This window comes from Plectropomus leopardus, chromosome 11, assembly GCF_026936395.1.
Source record: "Plectropomus leopardus strain MGB_pleo_1.0 chromosome 11, ASM2693639v1, whole genome shotgun sequence".
Taxonomy (NCBI): domain Eukaryota; kingdom Metazoa; phylum Chordata; class Actinopteri; order Perciformes; family Serranidae; genus Plectropomus; species Plectropomus leopardus.
In genome coordinates this window covers 4,777,501-4,801,217 of record NC_142186.1, presented here as the reverse complement: position 1 = coordinate 4,801,217, position 23,717 = coordinate 4,777,501, and the positions used below count along the sequence as shown (strand labels likewise).

The window sequence follows — 23,717 nt, the reverse complement described above, 5'->3', positions numbered from 1 at the left end:
GAGTAAGATGGAATATTTTTTAAGGTTTTTTTTGTGTGTGTCTGTATGCCGTAGGTTAGAATATGCTGACCACTTTTCCCATACACTATTTAAATCCATAATGTCATAACCATAACCTACCCCATAATCCCCCAATTAAGACAAAGATGGCGCTGTTTAGGCAGTCTTATTGTTCGTTTTAAATAATGAAAAAAATGAAATTTCACTAAAGACTGAGTAACTTGCCTTGTGTTTGAGTAGATATACAAGACCTTTAATTTAAGTGACAATGTTAAAGCTAAAAACTACCTTGTGTCCGACCAAGAAGTATAACGTTCACTAGCTAGCTAGCCTTCGGCAGGTGTTTTGGCCAGAAAGATGATAGAATGACCATTTTGTTTCCCATTCGAAGAAACCGGATAGAAGGAAATGTGAGGACTGAGCATAATGTCTCCAACAGCAACAACTACAACTAACAATTTACTGCGCAAATAAATGTAGCTACGTTTGTTTTTTGGGTCTTCACAAATGTAATGCGCTTTAATTATTTCATTTTCAAATTGAACAAATGTGTCTCGCAGATAGTAGGCTACCACGAGCACGGGTTGTGAGGGTTGTTAATCTTAAGGTATTTAATTCATTTTTGTGGCTGAGAGGTTATGTGTGGTAGCGAGTATAGAAGTGTGGAACCCACAGAAGTAAAATAGTGGAAACATTACATGTGGCACTGAATGATAATATTTGCATAAGTGTTTTGCATAAGCCACTTCTTATCCTGAGCCGAAGTACTTTGACATAGCAGCACGAGCCCAGTTATAACAGATGGTTGTAGATAGCTGTCGGAGTGTTATGGACTATGGGGAAACAGATCTGGTAAATCTCTGCTCCTGACGCGAACTGCGCCCCAAATTACCCTCACCCATTCTTTTTTTTTTTTTTTTTCTTACTCTCTTTATATTTTCTGAATCCCAGCTGGGATAGGAGCCCTCCTCCAACCCAGCACCAATAAGAATCCGGTGCGCTCTTTTTAGTCACCTCCCCCCTCCCTGCCTTTTCCCCGCTGTCCTCTTCAACGGTCCTCCTCTCCGGTGGTCCTTCGGTTTCGGAGTCAGCATCTCTCACTCTCCGACCTACAGCACAGGACTAAGCTCTGCCCGACAGAAGACCATGTTGCTTCAGAAACTGGTACGGTAAGACTGGTACGGTTTTAGCTGCAGGTCACTCCAGACATAGCTGCGCGTAAATCCGTGCGTAATTGCGCGTTTAGTAAAACGTAAATTTTGGTAGGTTTGCATAATTTATTGTAGGCAAAGGGGCATTTTAATAGCTTTTATCTAATCTCCACCCTCTTCCCTTGTCGCTGCTAAGCATTTGCAGAACAATTGTTGATCCAGCAAACTTCTAAAGACGATTGTTATGCGGACGCGGGTGGTCCTTATTCACTTTGAACTAAACTCACAGACTTGTCAGGTCATCGACAAAATGTGCTACCATGACTGTGAAGAGGTGTTTGAATCCGCATTGTTCTGTCCAAAATTTTGGTTTGAATGCCTCTCAAACGTTTAAAAATGTTAGGTTGAGAATTATTTTGGAGGACACTTTGCTGTACAGAAGACCTCATGACTGTGTATTTTCTCTTAGAGATCCTCAAAAAACACCTAACATTGTTATTATTACAGTATAAAAGACAACAGTTTTTTAAGCATTTTGCAATAATCACACCAAATAAGCCAACTAAAATCCAAATCATGTACATATTAGTTGCCAGGAAAACCTGACAGGCTTGTCAAGGTTTTACACTAAGCAGCTGTTTCTGTTTTGATGTTTAAAAAACCCAACCAAATTCTAACAGTAATGTGCTGTTTTTCCAAAAGTGAGTCACTGTAAGTCTTGATGCTTTTTTGAGCAAAAATAACAGTTAACATAAACACTGTTGGCTGGCTGCTGTAAGATTTTACAGCATTATGCAGTATTTTTCCTTTCATCAAAAGCAGGCCTAATGGGGGGATAGAAATTACATGGAGGGTAAGCTACAGTATCACACCCCAAAACTGTTGAAGTAAATATGATAGTGACACCATAAAATAACAGTATTATGCTGGCAACTACAGCTGACTTTAATGGAGAAAAGACCTCATTTACTTTGATTACCTGTTGCAGCAGGTCTATAAATGGCTATTCTAACATCAGATGTGTTTTTGTTGTTGTCTCAGCTTGTTTGGATCCTGTCAGTCCTGTGTGGCACTGATTTGTGTTGGGGGTTTGTCTATGACCGGCCCAAGCGCTCAGGAGAGGATGGGACTTCAGGCAGGACAGAGTGTGAGTACGCTGCTCTTGTTCCAGGGAAACACAGAACAACATTTTTGAACTGCTTGACCCCGAGCTGGCAAACATTCACACAAATGAGGTGGCCTTGAAAAAGGCACTGAAACCGTCAAGAGGCTGTTCTTGATGCATGACCTCACTGTAGATAATTGGCAAGAAAAAACTAAAGAATCCAACTGACTGGAGCAAACAGTGGATTGTGTGTTAAACAAAAGTTGGATGTCATTGAGTTAAGTGGGATCAGTCCTTTTCCTTTGGTGTGATGTCTGTTCAACAAAAAGATTATTTCCTTTCCTTTAGGCATAAGTACAGTGGTTTATATACAGTATGAGGCCCTTTAAGAAATGTGTACTCATGACTCCGCATCACAAGGGGCATGTGTCTCAGCTGTGAGGAGTTGACCTAAAAAGTGATTTTTCTTCTTAGGTTTACATTGTAGTCATTTCTATAGCTCTGAAGGGGTGTAACTGAAAAAAAAGATGTAATTTCTCCCTGTTTCCAGCCCTGATAAATATCTTGAGATGCTTTACATCACTTTAGATCGTAATACCATGGCTACAACTACAGATTGTTTTCATTATCGATGAATCTACGGATTGTTTTCTTGACTCATTAAGGAATTTGGTGTATGAAATGTCAGCTAACAGCATGAAAAGCTGATCTCCCAGTTTCCTCGAGTTCCAGATGACAGCTTCAAATTCCTTAATTTGTTTGACAGTCCAAACGGTTTCAGTTTACCATCAGATTAGTTTTTTCTAATCGAATATCTTTGGGTTTTTGACTGTTGGTTGGACAGAATTAGGAATTTGAGGATGTTATGTTGGCCTCTGAGAAACTGATATTTTTCACAATTTCCAAGCATTTAATGTGCTAAGAAAAAAAATCTCTGAATTGAGTCATTAATAATGAAAATAATTGGTAGCTGCAGCCGAGTCACAACAATACAAGCATTATATGGCTTTCTGCGGTCTAATGAAGGAGAACAATGCAACAATGCTTATGTGAAAGCTTCTCAAAGCTGTGTTAAAGCAAACCCGAGAAAAAGTCACACACTTTAATTCAGTTGCCAAAATGGCTCAGCACAGGCAATGTGAAGCTTATTTTGGACCTGTGCTCATGTATCTTGGCCAAGTGTAGGTAGGACATGCCTAAAGCTACGCTCCAAGTCCAAGACACATGCAGAAAACAACTTTTTTTTGGAAACAGAGTAAATCTTGAACCCTATGTGAGACTCAAAGCAATCAGTCACACCAGCCTCAACGGGACTGACAAACGTCCACCCCCAGCTGATCACTCCTCTAATGGACAACATGCAATTAGATGAGAACTAACTTTCCAAACCAGCAACTGCGGCTCTGGAGGAATGTCTCCTCCTCAGTTTATTTGCTGGGTTATGTTCTATATGAAGTGTCTGCCAGCGCATATGAAATGAGTGAGCAGAGAGTATTTGGTAGGTAGATGGGGGCTACAACGGATCACTGTGACCCTGCGAGGCTGGGTTTGGGCAGCCCGTGTGTTTTTTTGAAGAGTGAGAGAGTGTGTTTGTGTTGCTCTACCTTGAGTCAATATTAAGAGAGCATTGGAGCTCATTTTCTGCTCCAGATTCTCAAACCCTACGCATAAGGAGGTAGAGTTTGCTGTTTCACTGTGCCATTGACTGTCATAGCAACAAGTGGCCACTGCAGTCTGTTTTGGAATTTGGTTGCTGTATGATTTGCTACTTTATTGCATTAGAAGAATTTAAAAAATATGTGAACATGTTGAGTGTAAATTTACAAGAAAATCAAAACATGTTGCACAACTCCTCTTCAAATATACCTCAACAAAGGTTTTGGATTGTCTTGCCTTTGGCTGATTACAGTCCATCAATTAGTAATAAGAGTTAGCTAATCATACAGTGCCATTACATGTACATAAATAAGCTGTTTATGAGGCCCATTATGGTCGTGGTCACATTCGGAATATGGTGTTTACATTGTAAAACACATAAACAGGACACTTTAAAAACTGGATCATAAACCGATTATTCATGTCCATGTAAACGCACCTCATTGGGCCACCCACTGGACTTCACTAATATTATAACTTGTCCATTTTGGGTTTTGTTCTCCATACCATACTACTAAATTCAGTTATTTTAGGTAAAGACAGCTCTGTCTCTGTGAAATTAGTTTGTGTGTTAGCTGTTTTCTTTATTACGTTGTTGTGGCAACACAGCCACTGCCTGGATTATGTTCAGAGACAACACTAATTTCAGTTAAACACTAGGCTACATTCATGTACCGGGTAGGCTTTGCAAGAGGGTGGTTGGGAGGATGATGTGCAATGTGTGGGATCTTGGCACCAGGAGTTAAGGTTCGTGTCCAGACTCCTGTCTTATAGGGTAAGCGTCAAATGCACTTTGCTTAATGGGATTTTGGATAAATGTTACTAAAAAATGTTAATAAAAAAAGGTAATTACAGATAATAATACTGTAGTCACTACAAATGGATAGTGTTTTGCTAGATTGCTTATTTTGGCAGAAAACATTCAAAATGCTTTTTCAAAGAACATTTTTTGCTGAAATGTTATGTGTCAATATAATTGGTATTGATTGGTTACAAATGTAATTTCTAGGAGACATGGCTGGTTCAAGGTGATGTTGGCAAAAAATGTTGGAAGAAGCTGGATTTCTGGTTACTTTACACCACACCTTAACAACAGTAAAATATCAATGTCATCTGTTATCAGTATTCTACGTCGAATTGACGTTGGCATCAGATGTGTTTATATTAAATTTTGGTCGCATGACATCACAACCTAAATTCAACCAAATATCAGTCACTGAGTGAAAGCTCTAATTTGGGTAGACAGTGGTGCCCCCCTTATCCAGTTCTTTGGGCCTAAAGTGCATAGTTAAAACATTTTTAAAAGGATTCATTCCCTTTTTTTAACAATTTCTCTCAATCACCCTTAAACACTTGAGGGTTGTCAAGTTTCTTTTTAGTCCAGTTTCACTAGTAGAGCTTCATTTCACACCTACGGAGCCAAGAAGACATTGTAAACACACACACAAAAACACTTCACCTTTGACCTATAGTCCACACTCACTGCGACAGAGCGGGACTGAGTCTTCCAGCAAAGAGGGTATTGATGCTGCACCACGCTCTGACTCTCCGCTGCTGTGCCAGCTAGCTGGGCAGCATAAATAATTTCAAGTGTAACACCTCAGTTCCTTCACATAGAGTACATTTGCACATGCACGTGTACTTGCAAAAACACACGCACACGCACATACAGTATGTCCACACAGGAACACACAAACTCCCGTTGGCATCCTCTTCTCTCTGCGAGTAGAGGTTGTTTTTTTCATCGAGTCAGAGGACAAGGAGTACGTTGTTCAAGATGTAGCAATAAGCTGACTCTCAGATCTCCAGGATGTCTTCAGTTAAGCCAGGGGTTCTCACAATGTGGCTTGGGTTCCATACGGGGCCACTGTCCTTTGGGATCTATAAGAGGACAAGAGCATTATTGTATTTTGGGTAAACCTGTCCCTATAGAGAGATAGAATTACCACAGTTTGGGTCCCAGGAGATGATTTCAGGTTTAGTAACTTTTGAGTTCACCACATGACTTGCAGACCTTTTTTCACAATTTATTAGAAGTTATTATCACATACAAAAATAAATTGTCCCTTGTTCATTCTTAGTTTGCCAACCCTGTGTTTTTTGTTTTTTTTTGACAAATTATTATGTTGTAATTCTACAGTATTTGTGACCGCAGGTCCGTTCAGGTTGACACATTTAATTTACTTTAAAGACATTTGAACAGTGCAGCCATTCATTCACTTTTTGGACAATACACAGTATTGTGTTATTGCCCCAGCTGGCCAAAAGCTAAAACGTCCTCCCAGTTCACTCACTATGTTTTGGAACTGTGAAAGGTGTCGAGTCAAATGACAGTAACATTTGTCTGCACCAAAATTAGAGATTGTGGTTTAAAGTCAAATTCTCTAAAGCTTCCCTTGTAGCAAACTCCAGAACAGACAGTGGATTAGCGCACTGATGGTTTTAAAGGGTTTTTATTTTCTATAGCCAACACCGTTTTCTTTAATACTTTATCCAAAACATCTTCCAAAACTCACCATAAGAGCTTGTTCCCATTCAAGCTGGGTGCTAAATTCAGCAAGAAACAGTTTGACATTTAATTACAAACATTTTATGAGTTTTTCCTCCAGTGCTCTCAAACATTTGTGCCATCATGTCCTGTTTTTGCCATGGAGGCTTCAAAAATAAGGTCCCACAAGATTAAAACAAAAAATGGGATTACAAAAATAAGAAGTTATAGTAAGCGATTAGACTTTAGCAACAAGATCTGTGGATTATCTTGAGTAACTAGGTCCTGCAAAGATGAAAATGTGCATCTTCTGCTGGGTCACCTGGCAACACTGAGCAAGCTAACGTTAAAGCTCAGCTGAGGAGGACGCCATTATTGTTTACATGCAGTCATGAGCAAGGAGCGCACTTCCTTCTTCGCAGTGATATAGTTGATGGGTGTAGTTTTGTAGAAAGAAAATAGTTCCTACTGCTCAAAACAAGTCATGATTTCTGGAAAGAGACATTGCTGTTGAGTTTTTCAAATATTTTTTTAAAGATATGAGCATCACGAGCCGAGTGCCATCTAGTTCCATTATATTAGAAAGAAAGCAGACATCTCCAGGGTTGTTTTCTCAAACAACTGGCAACTCGCATCAAAACTATCTAGACTGATAAAGACCACAACACGTAATGGGAAAAAAAAAAGATTTTTGACTAAATAAAGCCAATGTATTATTATTATTATTATTATTATTATTATTATTATTATTAGCAGGCAGCACTGGTGGTTGCATATGATTAGAGTTAGTGAGATGGTTGCATTTAATTTCATTTGACTATAAACCAGTAATATTTAAATACTCAAAACATTTTTGACAGTTATTTGGTCCACAGTAGCACTTTATTGCTGCTGCCTGTGAATCATTTCTGTATATTCAGTTTTCAGATGTGTTTCAGAAGTTTTTGGAAATGCCACAGCCAACAAGAAATATAAATAACATTAAAGTCAACACTCATTAAATCTGTGTTTCTTTCGTCAGCCCGCTCTTCATCTCAGTACGTGCCAACCTCCGGCTCCTGCAGGAACAGGTGTTTCGAGTTGGCCGAGTTGGAGCCACCAAACTGCCGCTGTGACAACCTGTGTAAGACCTACAACGGCTGCTGCTCCGACTTTGATCAACTCTGCCTCAGAACAGGTACTCAGTCTTCCTCCCCACCAGCCTCTCATTTGTTTCTTTTACTTTCTACAAAGCATTTTATCCCATCTGTCTTAGTACTTCAAAAGCAAAATGCTGATGGAACTAGCCTTTAGACACAACAAACTCTGATTTGCTGCTATAAGGGTTCTCCTATGATGACTTTACTCACGTTGTTTAAATTTTAGAGATATTTCTAAAGTACAGAAAATCAGGAATCGCCTTTGTGTAGCAACTTGAAAAGCAGAAGGGACTCCTCGGAAGTGTGTTTGATATCAGAGAAAAAGGACTCAATAACCCATTTGACAGAATAAGTGTTGCCATTACATCCTTCTGCAAACCACAGATTTGTTGAATACACTGTGGTCAATGTGTGGTTAGATTTAGGCACAACCCCCACTTGGTTAGGGAAAGTTCATGCTCAACCTTAAAAAAAGTGGTTTGGTTGTTACAACCAAAGGGCTGGAAGCGTCCCAGTGTCTCGTTAAAAAACACCCAGTTTTGTCATTTTTTTTAACAGCGGTCTGCTGCTGACTGCTGTTTGGCAGCTGTTGTCAGTGTCAACTATCCATCATAACTTCCCCCTCCCAGATAAGAAACTCAGCTCATACATATGTAATCCCAATAATGTTCCCTTTAGAAAAAGTCTTGGGGTGCTCTCACAGAAAAAAAAGTATTTAAAAATACATTTCCTGCATGTCTACACCACCTGCACTAGTCTAGATTAGTTAGATTGAGGGTGTAGAGAACAGCATAAATACTGAGCGGACCCTGTATGAGAAAATTAGAGAATAATCATAATCAAGGGAGGACTTTACCATTGCCCCCCCCAACTAAAGGGCCCAAACAATTATTGATCTACTATCATGGTTAGATATGAAAAATACTGAATAATCTTACTAGTCCAACTCATTGTCCCACAAAATAACTTACAAAAGGCTCCCTTTTAAAAAAGACAGCAGTATATTTCTAAAATATACAGAGGTCCTGACCTTGGTGACCTCAATGGTAGGTACGGCCATGCTTAGGAGATAGAGTGGGGTCATCCACTAATTGATAGATAGTTTCCCTGGCTCCTCCAGTCTGTGTGTCACAGTAATCTTGGGCAAAATACTGTTTTAAGATGTTGGAATTTTGTGTGGTAGCCTTGGCCAGCAGTGTGTGTGAGAGTGTGTGTGAATTGGCAAATGTGACATGTAGTGTAAAAACACTAGACTATACAAATGCAAGTCTATTTAGGTAAAAAGGCAACATTTTGTCTTGGCATTTGGGCTGGTTGCTTTTGTTGTTGCAGGTCAGTTCAGAGTCAAATAAGCCAGTCTGATTTTTCATCATCAAGCTGGAGGAAATCCTTAAACATCTGGCATTTAATATCCATCAGGTGGTTGCAAATTATTGTCCAACAAAATGGAAGGTCAGCTGTGTAATGCACCTCTGATGGGTTGTTGTGACTCTGTTGTTTTTGATTTTGTATGAGACAGAGAAATGAAAGGATGGTCTCGATTTACAGTATCATTCCACATTTCAGAATTATTTTGTCAATGGATATGTTTCACATAACACATCCTTTATATACTGTATGTCACAGAATGTCCCTACATATGCTCCATTAATTACTGGTAGTTTCTTTCAGTGATGCAATTTAATTAAAAACTTTAATAGGCTTGTTCCTAAGAACTGTTTAGTTGCACTTCAAATTAAGGCTGTGTATTTGTCATTTTATGAAAAAAAAAAAAAAGTTTATTTGAGGAACCCTGAATCACCTAACATATATATGGATATGTAATCCATTAAAACAGGATTATTGTGCAATTCAAAAGGTTAACTGCAGTGGTATTATGCACTGGATGAGGAAGCGCTGCAAAGCACATCAGTATTCCACAGAATGCAAAAGTAAGCTGCTTCATTTTGGCATCTGTGTTTAGTAATCAGGATGTTCCACATGGATCCCTATGTGCAGCAGTAGTTTAACTGTCATGTCTATGTTTTTTCTGTGAATGAATCTGGCAGGAACACACACTGAAAATGTATCTTAAACCATATAACATACATGTTAAATATGATCTAAATAATCTGATTACAATACATGATAAAATACAGTAGGTGTCCCATGCAACCATATCTTTGTCTGTTGTATCTAAACAGAGAGTGAGAGAGACGAACTGGCACACAAAGACAGACAAGCACACGCAGAAACGTGCTCACTCACACACGCGCACGCACACACACACTGAAGGAGAGACACAGACAGAGACAGAGCTCTCCATGTGATTAAAACATAGCAGAAAAACAAGATCACTTGCTGCTTGATGCGGAAAAAAATGCTCCTCTGGTGTCAACGGCCAAGTGACTGCTTACAGATGACTTTGCAATAATTATATTATTATTCATATCAAGGCTCTTTCACGTCCAATGTGAACCTGGCGTTAGTCTATGCCCATCAGATAATTACTACTTTAAAGGTATACTATGTAGGATGATCGGTTACTGTATGTAAACACGCTTGCCAGTTAAAGTAAAAGTAAAACCCAACCCCACCTCCACTTTTGTTTGCCGTTTCACTTAGCTATTTCGTTTATTCGGTGCTGTGTCTCTTGGATGCCTGCCGCTTACGGTCTGGCACCTGATTTCGACCTCACCTGAGCACTGCGGGGGGGTGGGGGTGGGGGTCCGGAAACGTCCCAAATAGAGAAAATAAAAAAACCCAGGAAGAGGGCACAGTCTCTTCAGATAAATACACCACCACACGCTTCTGATGGGTTGTAAGCGATGATTTAGAGGGATCGCTTCTCCATTATTTTGTACTTTGATTTTATAAATCAAAGTGTAATGGTTTGCAATTCCTTAACTCACAATTTACAGCTGGCTTATATAATTCAACAGCATAATCAAATTCCTGTAATTCAGTTATGACTTTTGGTTTTTGTGTGCCACCCCAAGATTTTCAGTGGCCCCATCTGGGCACCCCTATAAAAACTTGCTGGGTGTGACACTTTAAGTACATTTAGGTACTTTTACCCTGGTATCATTGTGAATGCAGGGGTTTGTAACAGAGGTTTATATAGCCTGATATTTATTTTACGAAAGGATCAGAACACTTTCCTTTACTGCTTGCTTTGATGGACTTGCTTCAATGTTTGTATTAACTACATTTTGCAGTACGTGCCATGCTGTAGAGTCATTTAGCTAGACCCTGATTATTTGGATCTGAACTTGTTTTCCTGCTATTTTGTCTAGAAAAATAATTACAGAGCTTAATTATTTATTTATTTATTTTTATAACAGACATTTCTTAGTTCAATTTATTGTTCTCATTTAAAAAATACTTTTGCTAAGGCTGTAAATCAAGACTTCTATCAAGATGAAACCCAAGCCAAAATATCAGAGATATCATTTCTTAGCCTGATTGCCCAGACATACAAATTAGTTGTACAATAAGCTGGAAATGAGCCATAAAAGCCTGAACAGTTTTTTTTTTAATTGTTGTGTAAAGTCAAGTCTCCCAGTTTATGTATTGCCTCTCTGTCGGTCTGTCAACATTTCCCTCCTATTACTAACAGTGTTGGTGGTCTGATTTTATGTCTTCTCCTTCAGCCCGGTGGTCTTTGGCTTACCGCTGCCATGCCACTGTCATCTTCCCTGCGCCAGAAAGTGATGATATACTTCTGTATACCCGCTGAACTAAAACTCTCATCTGGTGTTCTCATCTTGAGAAAGTGGCCAGAATACATGAAATGCTGGCAACGTTTGTCCCATACTGCTAAGTGTTCAGCTGTATGGTATGCAGCCAGACCACTGGTACATTAATATATCAGCTTTCATTTTCTCAGTGCTTGTGGTAACAGCACTATTCTATCAGATTAGCTGTGTATACATAAAGGTTTTGGAGTGTACTGTCTTTATCGCCTGCTGGTTATTATGTGATGGTCTACTTTGAATTTAAGTCTTTTCTTTGTTCCCATGAACAGACGGGGGTTACGAGTGCAGTAAAGATCGATGTGGGGAGACTCGAAATGAACAACATGCCTGCCACTGCTCTGATGACTGTCTGGCCAGAGGAGACTGTTGCACCAACTACAAGACACTGTGTAAAGGTTTGCAACTTTAAATGTCCTTTATGTCCTATGAAATGTAGTTCATACACTTAACTGCATAGAAAGGCTTTCACTCTAGATCAGTGTTTCTCAAATGGGGGTACTTTAGAGTACTGCAGGGGGTACGTGAGATTTTAATGCCATTGCGCCAGCAATAGCTGTGGCTGGAGGCATTATGTTTTTGGTTGTCTATCCGTCATATTCTTATGAATGGAATATCTCAAGAACACCTTGAGGGAGTTTTTTTTTTCAAATTTAGCCTAAATGTCCATTTGGACTTAACCAAGAACTGATTAGAATTTAGTGCTCAGAAGTCAGAAGTCAAGCTCACTGTGAATTTGTTCGTCTCATTCATGTGAAGCCAATATCTCACAATCACCTTGAAGGACTTTCTTTGATATGTGACACAAACTTCCACTAAGACTTAATAATGACCAATAATGACCTTAATTTGGTCATGAAAATTTCATGGTCAAATTTCAAAGTAACAGTGACCTCGAATCTGTCTCATTCTCCTAAATGCAATACCTCAAGAAGAATATGAGGGACTTTCCTGAAACTTGGCTCAAACGTCAAGAGTAAACTGATTAGAATTTGGTGGTTGAAGGTCAAAGTTCAAAGTCACTGTAACCTCACAAAGCATGCTTTTTTTTGCCCATAAATTTAAATGCTTGTAAACACAGATTCTGTCTCTGGCTGGCTCTATAACACAAAAATATAGTATTAGCTATAGACTTGAAAATGAGGACATTGCTTTGTTTTCACTGTTCCAAACCAGTCATTCACTAGTTTGTGCTGCTCATGCATCCTTTTATCTCTCTCAGTGCCTCCTCTGGTCATGTTCTTTCAGGGGACACTTCATGGCTGCAAGATGAGTGTGAGGAAATCAAAACATCTGAGTGTCCTGCTGGGTACGTGTAGTGAAATGAGAATAAAGAGATCAGTCAATGTTAATATGAAAGCTTTTTACATGCCACATACCTGAAATAGAAAAGTGGACTCAGTCGAGTACAGATCTCTGTCAAGTGTATCTGGGTGCATGTGGGTGGGGAGCAGGGAGTGTTTGGCAGGTTAATGTCTGGCATGTATGCATGACGGTAGTGGAATGAACAGCATGTTATGATTTCAATGTTGTCAAATACTGCCACTTTGTCATTGATTTCGGCATCAGACACTGACATCAAAAGCAACCTTTCATGGTGGTTTAAAATTATGGTGGACAGCATCAGTTTGTAACATTGTCGCAGGGAACCTTTTGTGGTGTTCTGATATGCCAATTGTTGACTGGACAGCACCGATCACAGCCTTATGATATACTGCAGGACAGCATAAGTTTAAAACACGTCCGGTAACAACGTAATATAAGATACTGTGACGTCCCAATGGGGTTATCAGGATGGGCGTTGGATTGGTCGAACAAACCCTGGACTTTCACCCAGGAACCCAGTGTTTGCTTCCCGCATGAAAATAGAGCCAAACCATGATGTTTTTCTTCTAAACCTAATCATGTGCTTTTTTTTGCCTAAACCTAACCATGTGCTTTTGTTGATGTCCCAGCGTTGATTGTGGCATACGGAAACTTCAACTGCAGACTTAGAAGGATACCTCGTGTAATAAGTAGATGTGAAAATCCAGTGACTAAGAGGCAATATATGATGACTTGGGATGAGAACGTGTAGGAATGAATTAATTCAAACCACAGTTATTTTACTTTGGTGTGTAAATCTGGGCAAAACAATTTCTCAACACCAGCAATGTCAAGTCAGTTTAAAAGTGAAAATACCAACAAAGAAACTGCCAACAAAACAGAGCAGCCAATAAAACAGCTTTTTACAAAATTGTAATTCCCCATAACCACATAAGGTAATTTAGCATACATAAGTGTATACAAAAATTATTAGGTTGATATTTTACATTAGCTGCAGACAGACATACATACACAAGCACACACACACACACACACACACACACACACACACACACACACAAATGACAGAATGAATGATCCTCTCTAGGATTATGCCTGGCAGAGGTTATATTTTGCTGAGGACCAAACAAGGCTGACCAAGTTGGATTTCATATAAAGGAATTTTTTTAAATCTCTGACATGTGTGTGTGCAGGTTTGTGCGCCCACCGCTCATCATGCTGTCAGTGGATGGATTTAGAGCTTCTTATGTGAAGAGAGGAAACACCGTCATACCCAACATTGAGAAACTGAGTAAGACTTGGTTGGGACTGTGAGAAAGATGTGGTTTAGCTGTAAAATCTCCACGTTTTCTCCTTGGTGAGGGGGGAAAACTGTGTTGATGTGGTGATTTATGGAGCCATGAGCATAAGCAGAAAACCAGTAAGTGATTTGGTGCTATTTGTGGATGTCTCTTTGCTAATATATGGGTTTTCCTGTGCTCTGTTGTCATTTTCAGGAACATGTGGAACCCATGCTCCATACATGAGGCCTGTTTACCCCTCAAAAACCTTCCCCAACCTCTACTCATTGGCTACAGTAAGGCACAGCCATATGGCATACTTTCATTAGGAATCAGGTTGTGAGTGGTTGTCAGTGTCATGTAACAAAAAAAATAACAAAAACTTTGCCTTAGGTGTTACAGTGCTTAAACCCAGCTGCTAACATTGGCATGAAGCTTAAAGTGCAGATAAAGCTAACTAAGTGTGGATGATGCTGAATAAGTCTGTATGTTTCCCTGAGTATGCTATATTTTAATGTTTATATTCTAGTAGAACTTCTTGCCAAGTGGTTGATACATTGTAGATGCCAGGACGTTCTGATATCTAGGTAACGTAAGCAAGTTCAGAATGCTATATTCCCTCTTATCTGTAGTACTATTTATCAATCAAGATTACTCTGATGTGACTTACCGAATGCTTAAAATATAAGCCATAGAGATGTCTGCCTTCTGTTGAATATCATGGAAGTAGATGGCACTCAGCTCGAGCTTGTGCTTAAAGTGCCAAAAAATAACATTTGAAAAACTCAACAGCAATTTTTCTCTCCAGAAATCATGATGCAGTTATGTAAGATAATCCTCACACCTTGTTGGGGGCAATTAGGAACTGTTTTCTTTCTACTGCACTACACCCACCAACCGTATCACTGCGCAGATAGAAGCATGCATTTACGCATGAACAAGAGGCTCTCGCTTGTGTCAGCATGAGATGTAAACATTAATGCCATCCTTCTTGCCTGAACTGTATCATTAACTAGCTCATTGCTGCTAGGTGAGCTAGCAGTAGATGCACTCTTCCTCCTGTGTTGTACTACAGTTGGTGGGTGTAGTTTGGCATAAAGAAAATGGTTCCATTATATTCAAGAGAAAGCAGCAATCTTTACAGCTGATATTACCAGCACTCAGCACCAAAACAAGGTAGACTGATAAAAAGCGCTATAGGTTAGTGGAAAAATATTTATTTTTGATTTTGAGGTGAACTGTTCCTTTAAGTTCAAATTAACTATAGATGTCAATTCAAATGCAGGGGAGTAAAAAGTACAATATGTCCCTCCAAGATGTAATTAAGTCATAAATAATATGTGATGAATACATAAGTGAAGTACAAGTACCTTAAAACAGTATTTTAGTAAATACAAATGTAAAGTCCACCCTTGGACGTATCAAAAAATGCTCAACATTGTTGTAGGATTGAAACTGAGCAGTTGCAATATGCATGCATTAAATAGTTTCAATGGCAATACAGAGAAAAGAAGACCAATCAAGTACAGTAATTAAATGACAATTGTTATTGGCCTAAGTATGATGTCAATTTGAACTGCTTCCAGGGTCTCTACCCAGAGTCTCATGGTATCGTCGGTAACTCCATGCATGACCCAGTGTTTGATGCCACCTTCACCCTGAGAAGCCGAGAGAAACTCAATCATCGCTGGTGGGGAGGACAGCCAGTAAGTACTTTATGCTCTCTTTCTCCTGGCATCTTTCTTTTTACCATCTGCAGCTCATCCACACTGTAATTATATTTATTAGCGAGCTTACATGGATTTACTTTTGTTTTTCTATTTGCTTTAACGATAAATAACTTTTGTGTTTGACTTTGAATATTAGTGTGTCAAATTCATCCAACATGTCAGATCAGAAGCCAGCGAAGGAAGGAAAGACTTTCCTTTTGAAGCTAACTACAGAATGGCAGAATCCGATCCAACAAACCAAGACTGATAGGCCTTATTATCCAGTGATTAAAGACAGATGTTATATATGAAATGTGAAAGCAGCTGGGTTGGAAACATTAAGGTGTCTGTAACTCTTTGAAGCTTTGTTCTTGTGGATTTACTTACAGGGCAAACCTGCGCCAGGATTTCATTTGTTGTTAGCCCAACTGAGCAAACAGAATATTAAGTCAGGATGTGTTGGTAACTAAAAAGACCTTTGTCTTTTAAAATGGTTGACCAACACCAACAAAACCAACCTACTGTATGGTTTTGTGTCAATTGGGCTAACAGGAGTAGGTGTATATGGCCACACACTATGGGATATCCTACTTTGTGTACTGTAACATACAGTGCTGTACACCTGGACCTTTGTTGTTTCACTCATGTTATTGTTTCTGTCAACACTACTATCTTCCCAAACTCTATCAGATTGATAAAATATTGAGACTGTCCTGTTTCTGTCCTAGATCTGGATCACAGCGCTCAAACAGGGAGTGAAGGCTGCCTCTTTCTTCTGGCCCGTGTAAGTCTACAAATACAGCTTTAAGTCAGAAAATATTTCCCACAATAAATTTCCCAACTTGGTCCTTTCAGTACAACTCTGCATAAGTCTGGGCCATCCAAAAATTCAACCTTTCACAAATTGACAGTAAATGTCTTAATTTTCCTTTTAGTACTTATGTAGTATTTTTTTCTGTAATCAATACTTGTGCATTGCAGCTGGATGGACGCTTTTCAAAGAAAGCTTCTTTAATCTGATTTACCCCGCTGACAGGACAGCCCAATTTAAAGATTGGGATGCAGTTATCATACTGTTCTTTTAAACTTTGTTCTCATGGGTCTGAGCTGTCCTGGAAAAGTTGCCTTTGGTATTTTCATATTTGCCCAATAAGTGAATCAAGGACTGTAAAAACTCACAGGGAGTCAGATGTAGTAAGTAATTAATAGTATTCATAAATTCATAAATTGCCTAAAATGAGCACTATGACCCACAGAATGTTGATATTTGAGGCTTTACAGCCATTAATTGTAACATCTTCCAGTCAGACAGCAGCATTAAAACCTTATGCTATGTGGATGTTTCCTATCTTTGGTTAGGGTCGTGTCCTCACTAATAACTGAAGTGCACAACAGGTTACTTGAACTGGGTCATGTTACAGAGACCTGATGTAGTGCCACCTTTTTTGCCACCATAGACTGGATAAAATAAAAGACGTAGCTCCAGTGACGTCACCCACTGGTTTGTGGACTCCTCATTTGAAGCCTCAAGTTTGGCATTTGAGCTGTCACTTTCTTGGAATTTTGTTGCCAGAAGTGACCATATTTTGACGAGTGGGTGACCAGTACCCTAACCCTAGCTGCTAGCTTGGTTAGCATGGTGCTTTTATGGTCTGTGGTAATGGTGATAATGCTAATATTTGCTGGGGGGGGGAAATATGCTTAAATGCTTAAAACCATGAAAACTATTACTGGAAAACTAAATAGCCGACTTCTTAGACAGTCATTTAGTACAACCAAACTCTGAACAGTCCTTTTTTGGGATGACCAAAACATTACAATTAACTTTCATATACTGAAAACACATTGAAATAGGAACAGTGACAGCTGCAGTCATACTTATACTCTGTGAATTTGGAGTTACGCCATGGTTACATTATCTAGCCAACATTGTGGTCATGGTAGCGACTTGATGGCAGGGCTCCCAACTGTCACTCAATGCCACACCATTAATTATGCATGACTTTACGGTTTAATTAATTTAAATTTAAACATTTAAACAGGTTATTTATTTATTTTTTTAAAATCAACCCAGAACACTTGTCACAAATGGAGAAATATGTTTTTCGTTCCATGCTGTATACATGTATATTTTTGCTGTAAACCTTTAACATGGGGGTCTATGGGGGATTGACTCCCTTCTGGGACTAACCTCAAATGGCCATTAGAGGAACTGCAATTGTTGGCACTTCAGCATCAATGTCATTTTTCAGCCTTGGAGGTTGTCATTTGGTCTGCATAAGCTGAACTAAAAAAAAAAAAAAACAACAACTCCAGATCTCGCTGTTGTGTGTGTGTGTGTGCTTTTAAGACCCCCTGTGGATGCGCTGGGTTATAACTAATAATATAGGGACTGTAAATTATTTGGTGGTGAAAGTCCTCAAAGGAAGTCATCAGAACATGCCCGCTCATGTTCCCGCTGCTGACTCAGGCGGTTGCGCTAAACCTGAAGTCTGTGGAACACAAAGGAGCCCACATTTATCAGCACAGAGAAGGCTTTGATGGAGCAAGAGGCAGATCTCAGCAGAGGGCTGTTTTTTCAGCAATTTGTGCAAATGGGCTTGTTTACACTATGCAGGATTCCTCTGTGCACCGGGGTCGCAGACATGCCACTCTATAGAATCATGGGGGCCAGCGTGTGGTTCACCATGCTTTTCTTGCACTTGGTACTTACAGAGGTGTGTGAGGAGGAGTGAGAGCACAAGGAGAGAGTCAGGGGTGTATATATGTCGGGGAGACAGAGAGCGGAAGTCTGCACTGACATCTCTGTGTGGCTGAGACTTTTTTAAACAACACATTACAGAATTTAGTGTTGTAACACCACTGTGGGATTGGCATGGTAATGGGGACCAGGGATTGTTGCTAAATGACTGGCTGACTGGTTGAAGGTCTGTGTTGGGTTTGGCTCTCTGGGAGGTCTCCCCTCTTACCACAAGAGGACATATAAGGAGTATATAAAACAGACAAAAGGGAGAGGGCAAATTTTAAAGTGTGAACATAGACAAAAGTAAAGAAAAGGAGCAAACATGGAGAGAGATGCCTGCTGTCAAGTGTTAACACAGTGTAACCACACCTCCTTGTTCCTCCATGCTGCCCCCCACTGCCTCATACATCAAGCCCAATGGCCTCAGTCCTGGGTTTGATGGTTGACAGCTGTGGACTGTATGACAGCCAGCAGCTTGGTTGGTGGCCTCATCACTACACAGGCAGCATACAGGCTGCCTTTGACTTTCAGACACTTTAAACACTGAGAGGGCTTGAAATTCGTTCTCTACAACCCTCAACTTTTATGAGGCTCTTTGAGTTTAAGGAACGGTTTAATGGTTTAATGGTTCGAGAAGGCGTCAAGATACCATAATCAGAGTATATCACTGTGACTTTGTTGTCTATGTTTTTAGCATGCTTGTTACTTGGAGCTATGGTTTTCTTTAAAGTCCCCTATCAATTAAAAAAATTGTTTTTCTTTCGTTTATACTTCCTAAAAATCTAACAAGCTAAAAAACAAGATAAATAAAAGATGCAAACAACATTTTCTATTCCAAAATTTTGGTTAACAACACACTTGTTATCTGAGTGTGGGTCTGACTGACACTCAAGCATGCATGGCTCAATCTTTGCAAGGTTTCCTCTAAAGCCCAGTCCCACTGCACAAAAACAAAGCAAAAAATGTTACCACCCACTAACGTCTGGCTCTTAAATGCAATGACAATGCATACAATCAGCATTCACACCCAAATGACTTTGCAGTAGACACAGGTTTTGATCGTTTCCGGCTCTGATCGGCATTGATGGGAATCCAACACCGAGGTGAAAACAGTAATTTCAGCTCCTTAACCGGCGAGATGCAATGATGCTCTATCACTAATTACTGTCTGTCTCCTCCTAAGCAGCTAAAACACCAATCCAAATATATCAGCACCGAGTTTGAAAGATATACTGAATAAGTAAACGATACATAAAGAGAAGAAATCACTGAAAAGTTTTCAAAGACCTTTGTTGCTGCTGCTGTCAACCATTAACCTGTTATTTGGCCTGTCCATGATGTCGCATGGACACACCAGCAAAACAACTCCTGCACACACACACACACACACACACACACACACACACACACACACACACACACACACAAAAGCTAACAGAGAGGCAGACTCCTGTGCAGCACTGGCAGTCTATCGCTTATATTTAGTGAGTTTACCTGTGTTTAAAAAACACGTGCACATGCTAACTTTGGTTTGAAAGGGGTATAACCTACCTAAGTGAGACCGACTGGAAGCAATAGTGATGGGCAAGACAGGCCAGATCTAGAATTTCTCAATGACCCCTTTATAGATTTTTTTTGTTTTCAACTATTATGTGGAAAAACAATGTTTAACAAAATATTAGTACTTCAAAATGTATCTGGAGGGGGACTTAATCAGTATTACCTTTCATTGTTTTTGCGTGTTTATGTTCCAGTGGTATCCCATTGGAGAGGCGGATACTGACAATGCTGCAGTGGCTCCACCTCCCTGAAGGAGAGAGGTGAAATCTTTTTGTTTTTTTCTGCCTCATATTTGTCTTTCATTCAAATGTTTTCTTTGTCATGTCAACATTCGAGCTACAGTTTAGAAAGAGTGGCAAACACAGCTCCACCTTATTCCATTAGCTGCTTGGGGTTTTGTAATGTAATTCCAGCACCACAACTTGATGTTCAGGATGAAAATATAGCTTGGTGTAAACTTGCTAATGAGTGCAGTTTAAATATGACAAATTCATGAGCTGAAAGATATTCTGCATTTGAGCTTAAAATACTGAAATAAAATATGATTCAACACAGAATTGTGGTTTAAGTTTGTGAAAACTAATCATGTTCCTTAGATTTATAACACTGATATCACAGCTAGTGTGTTATCCACTGACTCATGCCCAGTCGTTCAGATCAGTCCTGGCTCGAGCCTCCGTTTACCTCCTGATAACTGCAGATCAGTAGCTGCTTGTGTTACCCTGCCAAGCTACGCTGCCTCTGTACATCTGATTGTGTTTGCCATGTAATTACATGACTTTCCTCTCTAATGATAGAGATCAGACTCGGCAACTGTGTGTGGCTGCTGACTGCTGCCACCACTAACATCGCTGCTGTTACAACTGTAACTTGCACTTCTGTAATGATTACAACTGCTACTGGGACTGTGACTATTGTCACTGCTGTCACTTCTACCACAGTTTTTACTACTGCTATTACTCTTACAATATTATTATATTACAAAGTAGTCGAAGCATAAAGTAGCATAAAATGGGAAAATTTAAGTAAAATATCTCACATTTGTACTAAAGTGCAGCATGTGTACTTAGTTCACTGTAAATGATGCATTGTAAAGCGCCTATTTTAGGAACAGAACTATTATTATCTAACTATTATTGAATTTGTTGCCATCATATATTGTATAGTATCCCTTTGGCCCAATTAATGTGAATCCAAGGCATTGCTGTAAAAGAGCTCAATGCTCAGTCTATGTTCCCTGAATAAACAATGGTTGATGACAATTACTGATTATTCCTCTCGCCACATCTACCACAAAGACATCTTCAATATGACTTGCATCTTGTTTCAGGCCCTACGTGTACGCCATGCACTCTGAACAACCAGACACATATGGACACAAAATGGGGCCCATGAGCACAGAAGTGAGTACTGCAGATGTGCGTCTGTGTTTGTATGTGCACATGAGGATGTGTGGCTATGTATGGACTGCACGTGGTAATGCACACAGACCAGCTGCACACTCATGCTTTCACTGTGTGTGTATTGTGCATCATCAAAGCAATCATGCAGTGAATTTTGACTCTCTTTGCATGTTGCAGTTGAACAACCCTCTAAGGGTGATTGACAGAATCGTTGGCCAGCTGATGAATGGACTTAAACAGATGAAGCTGCATCGCTGTGTCAACATCATCCTGGTGGGGGATCATGGTACAGACACACACACACAAACACACTATGTTGCATTGCTGGCTCACTTTGTGGTTGGTTTCACCCGCACTCCTACTCATCGTCCTGTGTGTTCTCAGGTATGGAAGAGGCCCACTGTGACCGCACCGAGTTCCTGAGTAACTACATGACCAATGTTGATGACATCATCCTCATCCCTGGATCTCTGGGCAGAATACGCTCGAGATACCCCAACAACCCTAGATGTAAGAGAGACCAAAAACAAAGCTCATTATATTGAATTTTTGCAAAGATGTTCCTTATTCTTTCTTTCTTTGGTTTCTCTGTTACCACAAGGAAGGACTAAAAAGTATGTTAATATACATGATATGTAATAATACATAATAAATTGGTCTGTTAGACCTTCACCATCAAACATGACACAGTCGTTTGTAGGCAATAACAGAAAGCCTCTGATATGATCACTGAAAGCACGCAGAGTACCAACTGTGCAGTGGCTAGCACTGGAAACATGGTTGGAAGTTTACTGTGTCTGTCCAAAGCAACAGTACAAGTTAACCACGTTTTATCTTGTTGTTGTAAAACAAACATTTTGTTAATGGCTACATCCATTTGTCCTACTGACCCACTTCTGTTACATTATACAGAACAATGTGTTGCTTTGTTGTGCTTTACAAGGAATGGCAAATGCTTTGCAACAGTTTTCACTGCTCTGAACATTGTGCTGTTTTTCAGATGACCCCAAGGCTGTTGTTGCAAATCTAACAGTAAGTATTCGGCTTGCATGAAAAACCAAACCCAATTGCCACAAAATATCGCCTAACACTGAGAGGGCTTGAAATTCGTTCTCTACAACCCTCAACTTTTATGAGGCTCTTTGAGTTTAAGGAACGGTTTAATGGTTTAATGGTTCGAGAAGGCGTCAAGATACCATAATCAGAGTATATCACTGTGACTTTGTTGTCTATGTTTTTAGCATGCTTGTTACTTGGAGCTATGGTTTTCTTTAAAGTCCCCTATCAATTAAAAAAATGTTTTTTCTTTCGTTTATACTTCCTAAAAATCTAACAAGCTAAAAAATAAGATAAATAAAAGATGCAAACAACATTTTCTATTCCAAAATTTTGGTTAACAACACACTTGTTATCTGAGTGTGGGTCTGACTGACACTCAAGCATGCATGGCTCAATCTTTGCAAGGTTTCCTCTAAAGCCCAGTCCCACTGCACAAAAACAAAGCAAAAAATGTTACCACCCACTAACGTCTGGCTCTTAAATGCAATGACAATGCATACAATCAGCATTCACACCCAAATGACTTTGCAGTAGACACAGGTTTTGATCGTTTCCGGCTCTGATCGGCATTGATGGGAATCCAACACCGAGGTGAAAACAATAATTTCAGCTCCTTAACCGGCGAGATGCAATGATGCTCTATCACTAATTACTGTCTGTCTCCTCCTAAGCAGCTAAAACACCAATCCAAATATATCAGCACCGAGTTTGAAAGATATACTGAATAAGTAAACGATACATAAAGAGAAGAAATCACTGAAAAGTTTTCAAAGACCTTTGTTGCTGCTGCTGTCAACCATTAACCTGTTATTTGGCCAATTGCCACAAAATATTGCCACAAGAAACACCTAGTTGTGGTTAAGAAGTTGTGTGATTATGTATGGGTTTATAATATCTGACTTTGGTGTCACAATCCTGGCAGAAAATGCAGCGATGTCTCTGCAGAAACAATAGCTTTTCGTGGCACTATTGCTGATGAAAAAGCCGTGACAGTTTGCAATAAAACACCCATGTTTGGTGGCTTAGAAGTGGCTGGAAACACAGTGATGACAAGCTTAGCAGGCGTTTCTCAGAGGTGTCACATTATCCACCATCCCCTTCACCTCCAGATGACAGTCAGCTCATATACTACATCACTTTAGAACCATTGATATGATACACATAAAACATACAAATGTAATTTCTTCATGGTTTGCAAAAACATACAATGCCAACATTTTCTTCTTGCAAGCGGGCCTGGAAAACATGAGAACGTATATGGTACCATTGTGTGAACTATTATACTAATGTATCGTCAATTAAGTGGAACCTCCAATTCAATTTGGCGACCTATCATTTATCTGATTGGCCCTTATAGGATGAAT

At 39.6% G+C, this 23,717-nt stretch overlaps 1 protein-coding gene across 2 annotated transcripts in view; it reads left to right on the top strand.

The window, feature by feature from the left end:
* The first annotated feature begins 1,012 nt into the window (after positions 1-1,012).
* The window catches only part of enpp2 (ectonucleotide pyrophosphatase/phosphodiesterase 2), a 35,508-nt gene continuing 12,803 nt past the window's right edge, over positions 1,013-23,717 (top strand). Inside the window, exons 1-14 of one of the 2 annotated variants that reach the window (XM_088084988.1) lie at positions 1,013-1,164; positions 2,193-2,298; positions 7,422-7,577; positions 11,546-11,671; positions 12,522-12,582; positions 13,793-13,890; positions 14,096-14,175; positions 15,466-15,585; positions 16,317-16,372; positions 20,086-20,151; positions 21,222-21,294; positions 21,472-21,580; positions 21,679-21,804; positions 22,295-22,326. In XM_088084988.1, the coding sequence (XP_087941114.1) occupies positions 1,147-1,164; positions 2,193-2,298; positions 7,422-7,577; positions 11,546-11,671; positions 12,522-12,582; positions 13,793-13,890; positions 14,096-14,175; positions 15,466-15,585; positions 16,317-16,372; positions 20,086-20,151; positions 21,222-21,294; positions 21,472-21,580; positions 21,679-21,804; positions 22,295-22,326 (1,227 nt within the window). In that variant the 5' untranslated portion in view covers positions 1,013-1,146. The remainder of the gene's footprint in view (positions 1,165-2,192; positions 2,299-7,421; positions 7,578-11,545; positions 11,672-12,521; positions 12,583-13,792; positions 13,891-14,095; positions 14,176-15,465; positions 15,586-16,316; positions 16,373-20,085; positions 20,152-21,221; positions 21,295-21,471; positions 21,581-21,678; positions 21,805-22,294; positions 22,327-23,717) is intronic. The other variant, XM_088084986.1, reaches the window with a different exon arrangement.